Raw genomic sequence first — 10,448 nt, forward strand, 5'->3', positions numbered from 1 at the left:
GGTGGTTTTTATCAAATGGCCACAGAGCAGGGTGTCTCTGGGTGCCACTGGCTCTGACTGATGTCTGAATCCTGTTGTTGACAGACGAAGACAAAGAGAAAAAGGGGACAAAGAACATGTTACCATGGAGACATTTCCTCCATCTGCAACAGCAAAGGGCTTTCAACAAGACTACATCTGCAGTGCTGCAGCATGTTTGCAAACTTGTATTTAATTAAGGCTTGGCACTTACTAACAGGGCCTGGTACTTTAAGACAAAAGCCCTGGAAAGTATTTGGGCTTTCAGTCCTTGGACTTGAGTTGTGCTTGTAACAACCCTACTAATTACTTTCCCAGCTTTTCATTTCTGAAACACTCCATCCATAGACTTTTAACAGAGATGCTCCATATTTGAGGTCTGAGAATAACTAGTGTTTTAAATCAAGCCTACTGATTTTATCTCCTCACTGTATGTGTATTGTTCTTCCTGTGAAATATGACACATGACAATCTGGTATTTTTAAGTATGTGCATTTGATCCTCTAGATAGAGGGTGAACTGTGAGAGGAAAGAGGAGCATCCTCCAGATGATCCCCCTACCGCCATATATTTCACAAAGAGTTACAGTCAAACAGGGAGTCACCTGCGAGGCGCACTACATCAATGAACTCACGCTCCCTCCATTCTCTGGTTTCATTCTTTCTGTTTACGTACTTCTGAACCTCTCTTTTCATTGTGTTTGTTGGGAGCCCTAGTTTATAAAGTAATACCTTCCATACTGCCTGTTCCCCCCTCTCTTTCCTCCTCCTGTACTCCTCACTTTCCCTCCTTTCTCCTTCAATAATCATCCCTCTCTCATGGAGTGCGATCTCTGCATTAGATTAAAGCACTTGCATATCTGTTCCTCTTCAGTCACAGTAAGTGCCAGACAAAAGCAACATAGACCTATCTACATCCCTTAATCAGAGAATATTTATATGCACTTGAACCTTGCTGGCCTAATGTTCGCAATCCCAGCCCTGAGTATCTTCACATGCCGACTTCACCGCCTCTCTCAAAGTGAGAACTTCTTTCATGTGACACCGCATCCTCAGCAACACCACCCACTCCCACATGAGCCACGGTAGATAAAAGCAGACAGCACGGATCCATGGGTGTTTGGGGGACTGGGCCTTCCTGGATCCCAGCCAGGGTAAGAGGGAAGTCTCCCTCCCAGGCAGACCTCCGGGTCACAGGGATGACTGTGAAGGGGTGGGGGGCCTGAGCACTCAGACTGACTCAGTCTGGTCAGGAGTGAGAGGATGAGGGGTTATGTCTTTCGTGTGGGACTTCATGGGAGCGTGACACCAGGCAAGCATTCAGGGGTCACAGTGAGGTCTAAATCACACGTAGTGGAGGAATCTAACCAGGCTTGACCAAACGTCATTACACAAGGGCCGCCACCGGGATATGAGCGATGGGCCCTGGAGCCCAGCCCCCATACTGTACGTTCCACAAGCAATGTGTCTATTCCATGAGAAATTGAATGAATTAGACACACATAGCCACACATAGAAATATAATTACTAGAATGGGGAAAAGTCCCTCAGACCATGGCAATAATTATACTTCTATATTTCTATGGTTCCACGTGAACACATTCCAATTGACTTCAACTCTATGGCACAACTTAAATACCAGCAGTATAGGAAATAGTAGTGGTACACCAAATGGGTAACAAAACCATTAGCCACAGTCACTGGAGGTAACTGATCTGTTTATACTGTAACATCATGCACTATCAATGTACGCTGTCCATAGTCAGCTTTGAAACTCATCAAATTATACAGAACATGTACAGCAGCTGCACGCAAAAACAATAGTTCATTTTGAAACGTCTATGTTTCTAGCTGAAATTGACTTTTGTGTGAGTCGTGGCTGGCTTCGCACCAGGCCTTAGACAGACACAAGCGATAAATCATGGAACTCAAACAATGCAATTAAACATCTTCATGTGCAGTAGTAAAGTCTCTCTCTTTGTTTCTGTGTTTCTCATATTAGCCTACTGAGGATTCAACGTCTCTGGAAAACTTTCCAAATGAGGGATTTGGCACAGAGAGATAAAAGAGAGGATGGGCAGAGATTCTCAGCAAGCGACTGTTAAGCCATCTTGATAAGCTCAGGCCTGACTAATCTCTTTGTCTCTGTGTCTGTCTCTTGGTCGCTCATCATGGGTTGGGTTAGAAAAAGTTAGAGGTCACGATTCCATGTATAGTCACGTATCCATAGAGATAAATCTATAAGGAATACCTGGGATGGGATAAAGTAATCCTTCTACCCCCCCTTACCCCACCCCAAAGAAAAAAATTAAGAAAAAAACATGTAAAGTGGTTATCCCACTGGCTATAAGGTGAATGCACCAATTTGTAAGTCGCTCTGGATAAGAGCGTCTGCTAAATGACGTAAATGTAAATGTAATAAGTGATGCAGGATCCTTTTTCCATGACAGACAATTACAGCATTTCTCTGACTGTCCTAGTGGCCTGTTCAGCCACAGTTTCTACTCAGCGTGAATCTAACAAAGATGGACAAGATTGACTGCACTACTGGTCTTCGACTAACTACTAGAATAGTCCAGAGCATGTCTGTTTGTCTGTCCTGGCTGTACTGTTCACCAGGCTGTGCCCTATCTCTCACTGTGGTGCAGTCTGCTCACAGCAGGGTCCAGAACTCTACCCCAGGCTTTGTCCACCGCGGCGGGCCACGGCAAACGACATCCGTATGCTGCCTGGAGAACAGGCCAAGAATGTAGACAAAACAACACCAGTGTGGATACAGGGGCTGCATACCACAGCGATGAGGAGATGAGATTCAGAAAAGGCAGAACAAGAAAAAGGACGAGGGAGGAAAAGGTAGATTTTTTCTCTACTTATTGGAGCAAGGAGAGGATAAAAGTGAAGTCAATCCTTTTTTTTTCTCAGATGAACAGTGCGCTACTTTGAGTGATGATAAAAAGAAATAGAGAGTTAGCAAACAATTTGTTTTTTTTCTCCCTGGGAGCCTGTTAAGGAACTGACTGTTCTCCTGCTGCTCATCACAAACAAATGTCATTTATGGCCTAGCTCGCCCCACTGCAACGAGAGATGGGGATAAACCCCTGGCACTAACGCACAGACTCTACTGTACTGCAATGAGACACTGCACAGAGCCTGGAGCAGACGGGAGAAATCCCTCACTCTCTCTCTCTTTCTGTTTCTTTCTGCAACAGTGAGGCCATTTCCCATGAGAACCGGGGGCAGGATGCCATATTGGATTTGGGGAAGGGGGCGGGGGACGGTGGTGGGACGGGGGGACGGGGGGGACGGGGGGCAGGGTGTGAGCACTTACTCATGTGGGGGGGGGGTATTTCATGAAAAGAGCCGACTTGGCATGGGCCCTGAGACTGAAGTGTGAAAACAAAAGTGTCAGCAGGGGGGCAGGACGAGGACCATTGAGGAAATATGAAAAATATGAGCGGTACTCTTCCCAGGACTTCACTGGAAGCCGCCGGGTCCAAACTCATCCCTGCCATTTCTCCCTCCACAATGTTCCCATCACTGAATTGAACTACTGACATGGGAATGATTGATGCTTTTCATTGACAAATTCACTATACCAGGCAAATAAACAGAAATACTGTAGCAATGCATCACTCCTGAAACTGGGAAAGGTATGAAAATCAGGCTACAGTTAAACAAAGTCAAATTGATTGAGCAACTATAGCGAGCCAAATGGTTGTCTCCCTACTCTCCTGTAAACGTTTCCAGGAAACATATAAATGGATCTCTACTTTCAGTGTAAACAGCAATCTGAAAACATCTAGCTGGAGAGCAGCTCAGATACGCTGCCGTGCCACTGTGTACGGAACATAATCTCACACATATAATCAATCTCAAGCCTCCTCTCTGGTTGTGGAATGTAAAATCTGGTGAAACGTGACTTAAGACGTATACCTTAACCTTGAGAGCTGCTGTGACCGTAACTGGGCTCGCTGGATAGTATCACTTATTCCAAGTCTCTCTCAATGTCTTTTTTTGTCTGCATCTTTCTCTCTCTCTCTCTCTCTCTCTCTCTCTCTCTCTCTCTCTCTCTCTCTCTCTCTCTCTCTCTCTCTCTTTCTCTGCCACCCCTCTCTCTGTCTCCCTCTCTCTACCACCCCTCTCTCTATCTCTCTGTCTCTCTCCCACCCCTCTCTCTATCTCTCTCTCTCTCCATCTCTCTCTCCTTCCATCTCTCTCTCTCCCACCCCTCTCTCTATCTCTCTCCCACCCCTCTCTCTCTATCTCTCTCTCTCTCCATCTCTCTCTCTCCCACCCCGCTCTCTCTCCATCTCTCTCTCTCTCTCCATTACTCTCTCTCTCTCTCTGTGTCTGCACATTGTCTGTCTGGTGGAGGCCTGGGGTCTGGGCCAGCCATTGTGTCTGCAACACATTAAACGGACATCACTGCCACCCAGGCTTCAGCCTGTACACAAGCTGCCTCGGCAGAGAGAGAGAGAGAGAGAAAGAGAGAGAGAGAGAGAGCATCGAGCAGAAGAGTGAGAGGACAGAGACAAGCAGAGAAACAGAGGAGAAAGGAGGGTAGGGTTTAAAAGCAGCTGCAGGAGAGATTTCACCACCATAGTTGTAGGATTTTACATGGATCAGAGCTGGGTGAAATTGAGCCGAGTAAAATGGTAGGTGGTAGCATTGATCACCATTTAGACATTGCACTGGGATGAAAGATGTAGCCTACCTTCAACATTTTCATGGACAGAAGCTAAGATCTACACAAAAGCATGAGGACACATCTCATCAACCCCATTTCAGGGCTGATACAGTCTAACAGCTCTGGTGACCAGTGAGGATGAAGTAGGCCTAACATGTAAGCAGACAGAGACAGAGCAAACACACGCTAACCCACCTGTTAAACTCATAGATGTCCTCAATGTTGCAGAACAGAGTGCTGACTTCATCCGGCTTGAGTGGCAGGTCCCCACAGTCAATGATGCATCCCAGGTAGTCCTTAGAGAGAATGAGAGAGAGAGAGAGAGAGAGAGATTCTGTGAATGTGATTCTGTAAATGTATGTCAGTATGTTTATTGACAAAACAAACAAAATACAATCTTCATCATAATCTCATCATTCATACTTCATGTTCGTTTGTTTCTGACTTCATAACACTCAAATGGACAAAAGTCCCTTCTTCGTACCTCCCCAGCGTGGTAGCTTTAGTTCATCCAGATTATTCTTTGATAGCTGTCTTACCGTCATTTGTAATTTAATTATCATGAAGGCTTTTTTCGTGAGAAAAACATATACTTGAGCCCTACATCAATCCTTATTGTAAACACACTGAGAAGCCCAAGAAAGCAAACCTAGCAATTAATACAGTGGTAAAGGCCTCACTGTTACAATATTTGTATTTGCCTTTCGTGCTCCTCGCTCTGACCTGGGAAATTAAGTCATGCTCTAGTCTCATGAGAAAAATTATATGTCCCCCCTAAAAACACAGACTAACATCCCCAAATACCACCACCCTCAGGGCACATTGCGCCGCGAAGCCTGGGAGAGAGCACTCCGAACTGGGCTAAGGGCCTTAGGAAAGAAGGGGGCTTCAAAATATGTCTGGCCAATCCACAGGCCCAGAGCACAATACTCTCCAAGTCTACCACCTCCAATGTAGTGTTCAGTAGTTAGGCTAAAAGGCCTTATCTAGGCTAGCTGTCAGCGCTTTATCAGAGCCCTCCAGGGCCCAATAGTCCCATAATCAACAGGCTTTTTAAGTGGCCAACAAGCCCATCTGATAAATCCACATCCTACAGACAACTCTCTTGCCAGATGCCAACCCAATGGAGAAACCACAGAGGATCATATCCATGGTTGCTGTTCATTCTGTTGGTCTGAGTTTAACAGAGAGATCTGAGTAACCATGAGGGCGGCTGCGGCCTACCCAGAGACCCAGTTACCATTCTGGCCAGCGAGAACGAGCCAACAAGAGAAAAACAAAGAGGCACTAAAATAAGATGAAGCCAACTTGATTGCAAAAATAAACGGGTGTAAATAAACAAACAGACAAAGCATGGGTGAGAGTACAGGGGGGTGGGAGGGGGTGAGAGGTGGGGATGGAAGGGCGTTATGACCGGGAAGGGGGCTTCAATGTCCCCCAACCCTGACGGAGAAGAGCAGAGTGGAGTGCTCCTCGGGTACATTCCTGGAGGGTAAAATGTTTTTTCTTCTTCTTTGTCTCTAGTTATGTTTGTTTCCAGAGCCACTGGGGGTTCTGGGAAAAGCAAACAGGCCGAGGTGGGGCAAAGTGAGCAGAAACATAAGAGAGGCTCCGCCACGTTCATCACCTTTTAAAGGCACGGGAACACTGGCACTGTAATTACTGTCGACTTACAGGCAGTCATGGGTGAACAAGAATTCCCCCTCGCACACACACTTCCACACACATGCACGCACACACACAGACAGACAGACAGACAGACAGACAGACAGACAGACAGACAGACAGACAGACAGACAGACAGACAGACAGACATACATACATACATAGGCACGCAGGCACACAAGCACACACACACACACACACACACTCCTTAGGGAGGGCAAAGGGGACCCATAGCGAGAAGAGAGGAAGAGAGAGAGAGACAGACTGATGAGGGAGAAATTGACAGTAGAAGTGAGGAGAAGACAGGAAGAATGAGGAGGAAATTGAGACATAAGAGGGTTAAACGCAAGAGAGCACAAGAACAGAAAGGCAGAAGAAACAGAAAGAGATAAAAGTTTCACTATGAAAGGAAAGGTGAAATAGAAGGAAAGCAAGAGAGAAAAAGAGAGGCCGGAGCAGCCGGCAGGTTTTGGTCTCTTTGTCTGAGAAACTAGGTCAGAGTTTGGAGAAAGGAGTTTGTCCCTCTGTGCTGCCTGCGAGGGCCCCTCCATCCCCTCTGCATATACCCCAAACTGGGGGTTACAGCCAAGGAGAGGCAAAAAAACGCTCCGTTCCCCCAAACCCCCACCCCCAATTTCCTGTCCTATTTGGGAGGAGTACAGTGCGAACGAAAGGGGGCTTCACTCTCCCCGGCTCTCCATGGCTCTCCCTGGCTCTCCCCGGCTCCCCCCATGTTCTCTCCCCCTTTCTCCTCCTGTGTCTTCCAACATACTGTATACTGCACATTCAAGACCTATATGAGCAAATACATATGGGAGCTCACACATGCACAAACACGAGAAGGCAAGCTCATAAACTGTTCACACACACACAAAGACACACACACACACATTGACTCCAATTGTTATACTTGGTTCTTATTACCAGCAACTTTGACATCATTCCTGGATCAAAACCAGATTTCCATAACTGGTAAAGGATGAGCCTAATGCACGCTCGAGCCGATAGACATCACATGTGCAACTCACACAGTCAGCACTCTGTCCCAAATCCAGTGGCGGCTGGCCGATAGAGGGCGCTAGGGCGCCGCCCCCTTAAATAAAATTATTTTTTAAAAAAAAATTTAAAAAAAAAAATAATAATAATAATAATAATAAAAACATCAGTATGTCAATATTTGTGTGTTTGAAATATGGAATGCACACAGTAATATGTGTAAGATATGATAGAAAATCATATTCGCAACCTTTCCTCTGCCTGTCAAACGCCTCGTCAGCTCTGGGCGATACAGAAAGTGCCCCGAGGAGGCGGGTCTACGTAGCAGTTAAGCCAATTGCTAATTTAAGATATGAATGTATGACATAAAATGTAGCCAATCAGCGATCTTAAATCGAATCCAAGGAGGGCGATTATTTTATCGCCCCAAGCTCGCCCCTGATAAAATAAGGACCGGGCTCCAGTGGCGCCATTTTTACTAGACGACAATGGCGAGCGCAAACGTTACTCCTCCAAGACCCAACCCTAACTCGGTGAAATCTCTCCTCCAAGATCCGTTTGAGAGGAGAACTTTGTCAGAGAAAGTTCGGGTGAAAGAGCTGGGCCCAGATCAACCTGACCTCTCAATCAGACAGCAGGCTAGCGAGAAAGGGAAGCAGTATATGCGCGGCTTCTCCCGTAGCTGGTACACCAGGAAGGCTTGGCTAGCTGGGTGCACTGATGCTAATGCTTTATTTTGCTTTCCGTGCTTGCTTTTTAAAACGACGGGGTCAGATTCAGCATGGACAGGTACCGGAGTGAGGGATATGAAGCACCTGTCAGAGAAGGTAAAGAAACATGAGAACACCAGGGCACACATGGACAACTCTGTAAAGCTAGCTGTATTAGGAAGGGTGAACATTGCTACGCAGCTGGATGACGGCCACAGGATTGCGGTGAGGAAACACAATGAGGAGGTGGATAAAAACAGGCACATTCTATCCAAAATTATCGATTGTGTGAAGTTCTGTGGGGCTTTTGAGTTGGCCTTGCGTGGGCACGAGGAGACTGACTCCTCGGACAACCCCGGCATTTTCCGGGGCTTAGTGGATTTTGTTGCCTCCCTCGACAGTGTGCTGGAGGAGCACCTGAAGACAGCTACCGTTTTTAAGGGCACGTCAAAGACGATACAGAACGAGCTGTTGGACTGTATGCTGTCAGTGCTTAAGGATTACATCCTGGAGGAAGTAAAGAGTGCTGATTTTATCGCCATTCAAGCTGACGAGACGACTGACGTTTCCACCCACTGCCAGTTGGTGCTTGTGATACGCTACATCGATGCTAAAAGTAACGTCCAAGAGCGTTTTTTCGAGTTCATTTTGATCGAGAACGCAACCGCCGACACCATCGCTACAGCGCTGCTGGAGAGGCTCAGCACCATACTCTCACATGGACAAAAGGCCAAACTTATTGCCCAGGCTTACGACGGAGCAAGTGTGATGAGGGGAGCCACCGGCGGAGTGCAGCGTAAAATAGTGGATGTGTACGAAAATGCGCACTACGTCCACTGCTATGCACATCAGCTGAACCTCATCATGCAGCAGGCTACTTCACGCATCCCCAGGATCGGCACTTTCTTTTCCGACCTTGCAGGATTTTCTGCTTTCTTCTCCAGGTCTCCCAAGCGAACCACCGTGCTTGACGAAGTGGTTGCGCATAGACTCCCCAGAGCCTCTACAACACGGTGGAACTTCCACAGTCGCGCTGTAAACACTGTGTACGAGTACAGGGATGACCTCCTAACGTGTTTCCAGACCATCAGAGACTCTGGGAACTTTGATGCCCCGACTGTCAGAGAGGCGGGGGGCTTTGTGAGGATGCTCGAAGACGAGGCTTTCTGTTTTTTCCTGGCACTGTTCCACAAGATCATGCCAAATGTGGACATGCTTTTCAGCCAGCTGCAGAAGAGGAACATCGACCCTGTCTTCATTAAAGCACTTGTCCAGAGGTTCACAGACAGCATGCTAACAATCAGGTAAATAACTATATTTACTATTGGCTGATAAAGATGTTGTTAGAAAGATGAATAGTTCACTTACAACAGTTTAAAAGCCTAAATGTGTCTGGTCATCAAAGTGAGTGATTATCATAGAGCCGTCACAATTATATTTGTTTTAGTATTTTAAAAGGAAAGAGAAGACACAATCAGACGTTGATAATAATGCAGGAAAGTACTACACAGTTTGTAATAATTATTCAGGTGTCCACCAGGTCAATTTCTAGAAGAGGCCTAGTTGTTATTGAAGATTAACTTTATTGCTAAGTGCACAGCAGAACAAAATGATGTTGCATCCCTCTCACAAATGTAATAGAAAAAGGCTTTAAAACGTAATAACATCAGTTAATTATGTACATCACAGGTTAAAAGCAGTTACTAGACATAGTTTGTGTGTATATACACACTATCTGTCTGTCTGTCTGTCTATATATATATATATATATATATATATATATATATATATATATATATATATATAAAAGTCACTGGTTGTGTGTTGAGGGGGAATTACAGTGAGTTAAGAAGTCTGATTGCAAGTTATCAAATTAAACTTTATTTTTTGGACCCAGGGCCTCAATTCCCTCTTTGTGTGGGGACAGCGCATCTGACGAGCAGCAACAGCCCATCAAGCGACGGAGGATGCTGGGACCAGGAGAACAACAGAGGTTGGCTATAGAGGTAAGTTGTGATGTAATTGTCAGTGTTTCCCCCTAGAACTTTTTTCAGGCCTGGTAGTATGTAGCCAAAACCCTGAACAATCAGCACCTTGGTAATCATATACTTGAGTTGGACATAGGCATGTGTCAGTCAGGATCACTTGCATCAAAATAGCTTAATTGCAAATTAAAGCTGATGATGTATCTTTTACAGGTATGTGATACCATCCTGAGTCATGCCAAAGAGAGGTTCTCCTTCACCCAGCACCTCATCAGCGCAACACTATTGCACGGAGAGTTGTTCCCACAACACAGTGTGAAGTTCCCCGATACAGCGCTTGAAACAACCGTGGAGGCGTACCCCATGTTGAACAAGGCCAAGCTCAAAA

General features: G+C 46.0%; 1 protein-coding gene across 1 annotated transcript in view; it reads right to left on the reverse strand.

The window, feature by feature from the left end:
• The window catches only part of LOC311105745 (uncharacterized protein), a 58,687-nt gene that overhangs the window by 23,774 nt on the left and 24,465 nt on the right, over positions 1-10,448 (reverse strand). Inside the window, exon 4 of the mRNA XM_084147954.1 lies at positions 4,900-5,000. Within this exon, the coding sequence (XP_084004080.1) occupies positions 4,900-5,000 (101 nt within the window). The remainder of the gene's footprint in view (positions 1-4,899; positions 5,001-10,448) is intronic.

This window comes from Coregonus lavaretus, assembly GCF_964263955.1.
Source record: "Coregonus lavaretus genome assembly, chromosome: 30".
NCBI lineage: Eukaryota > Metazoa > Chordata > Actinopteri > Salmoniformes > Salmonidae > Coregonus > Coregonus lavaretus.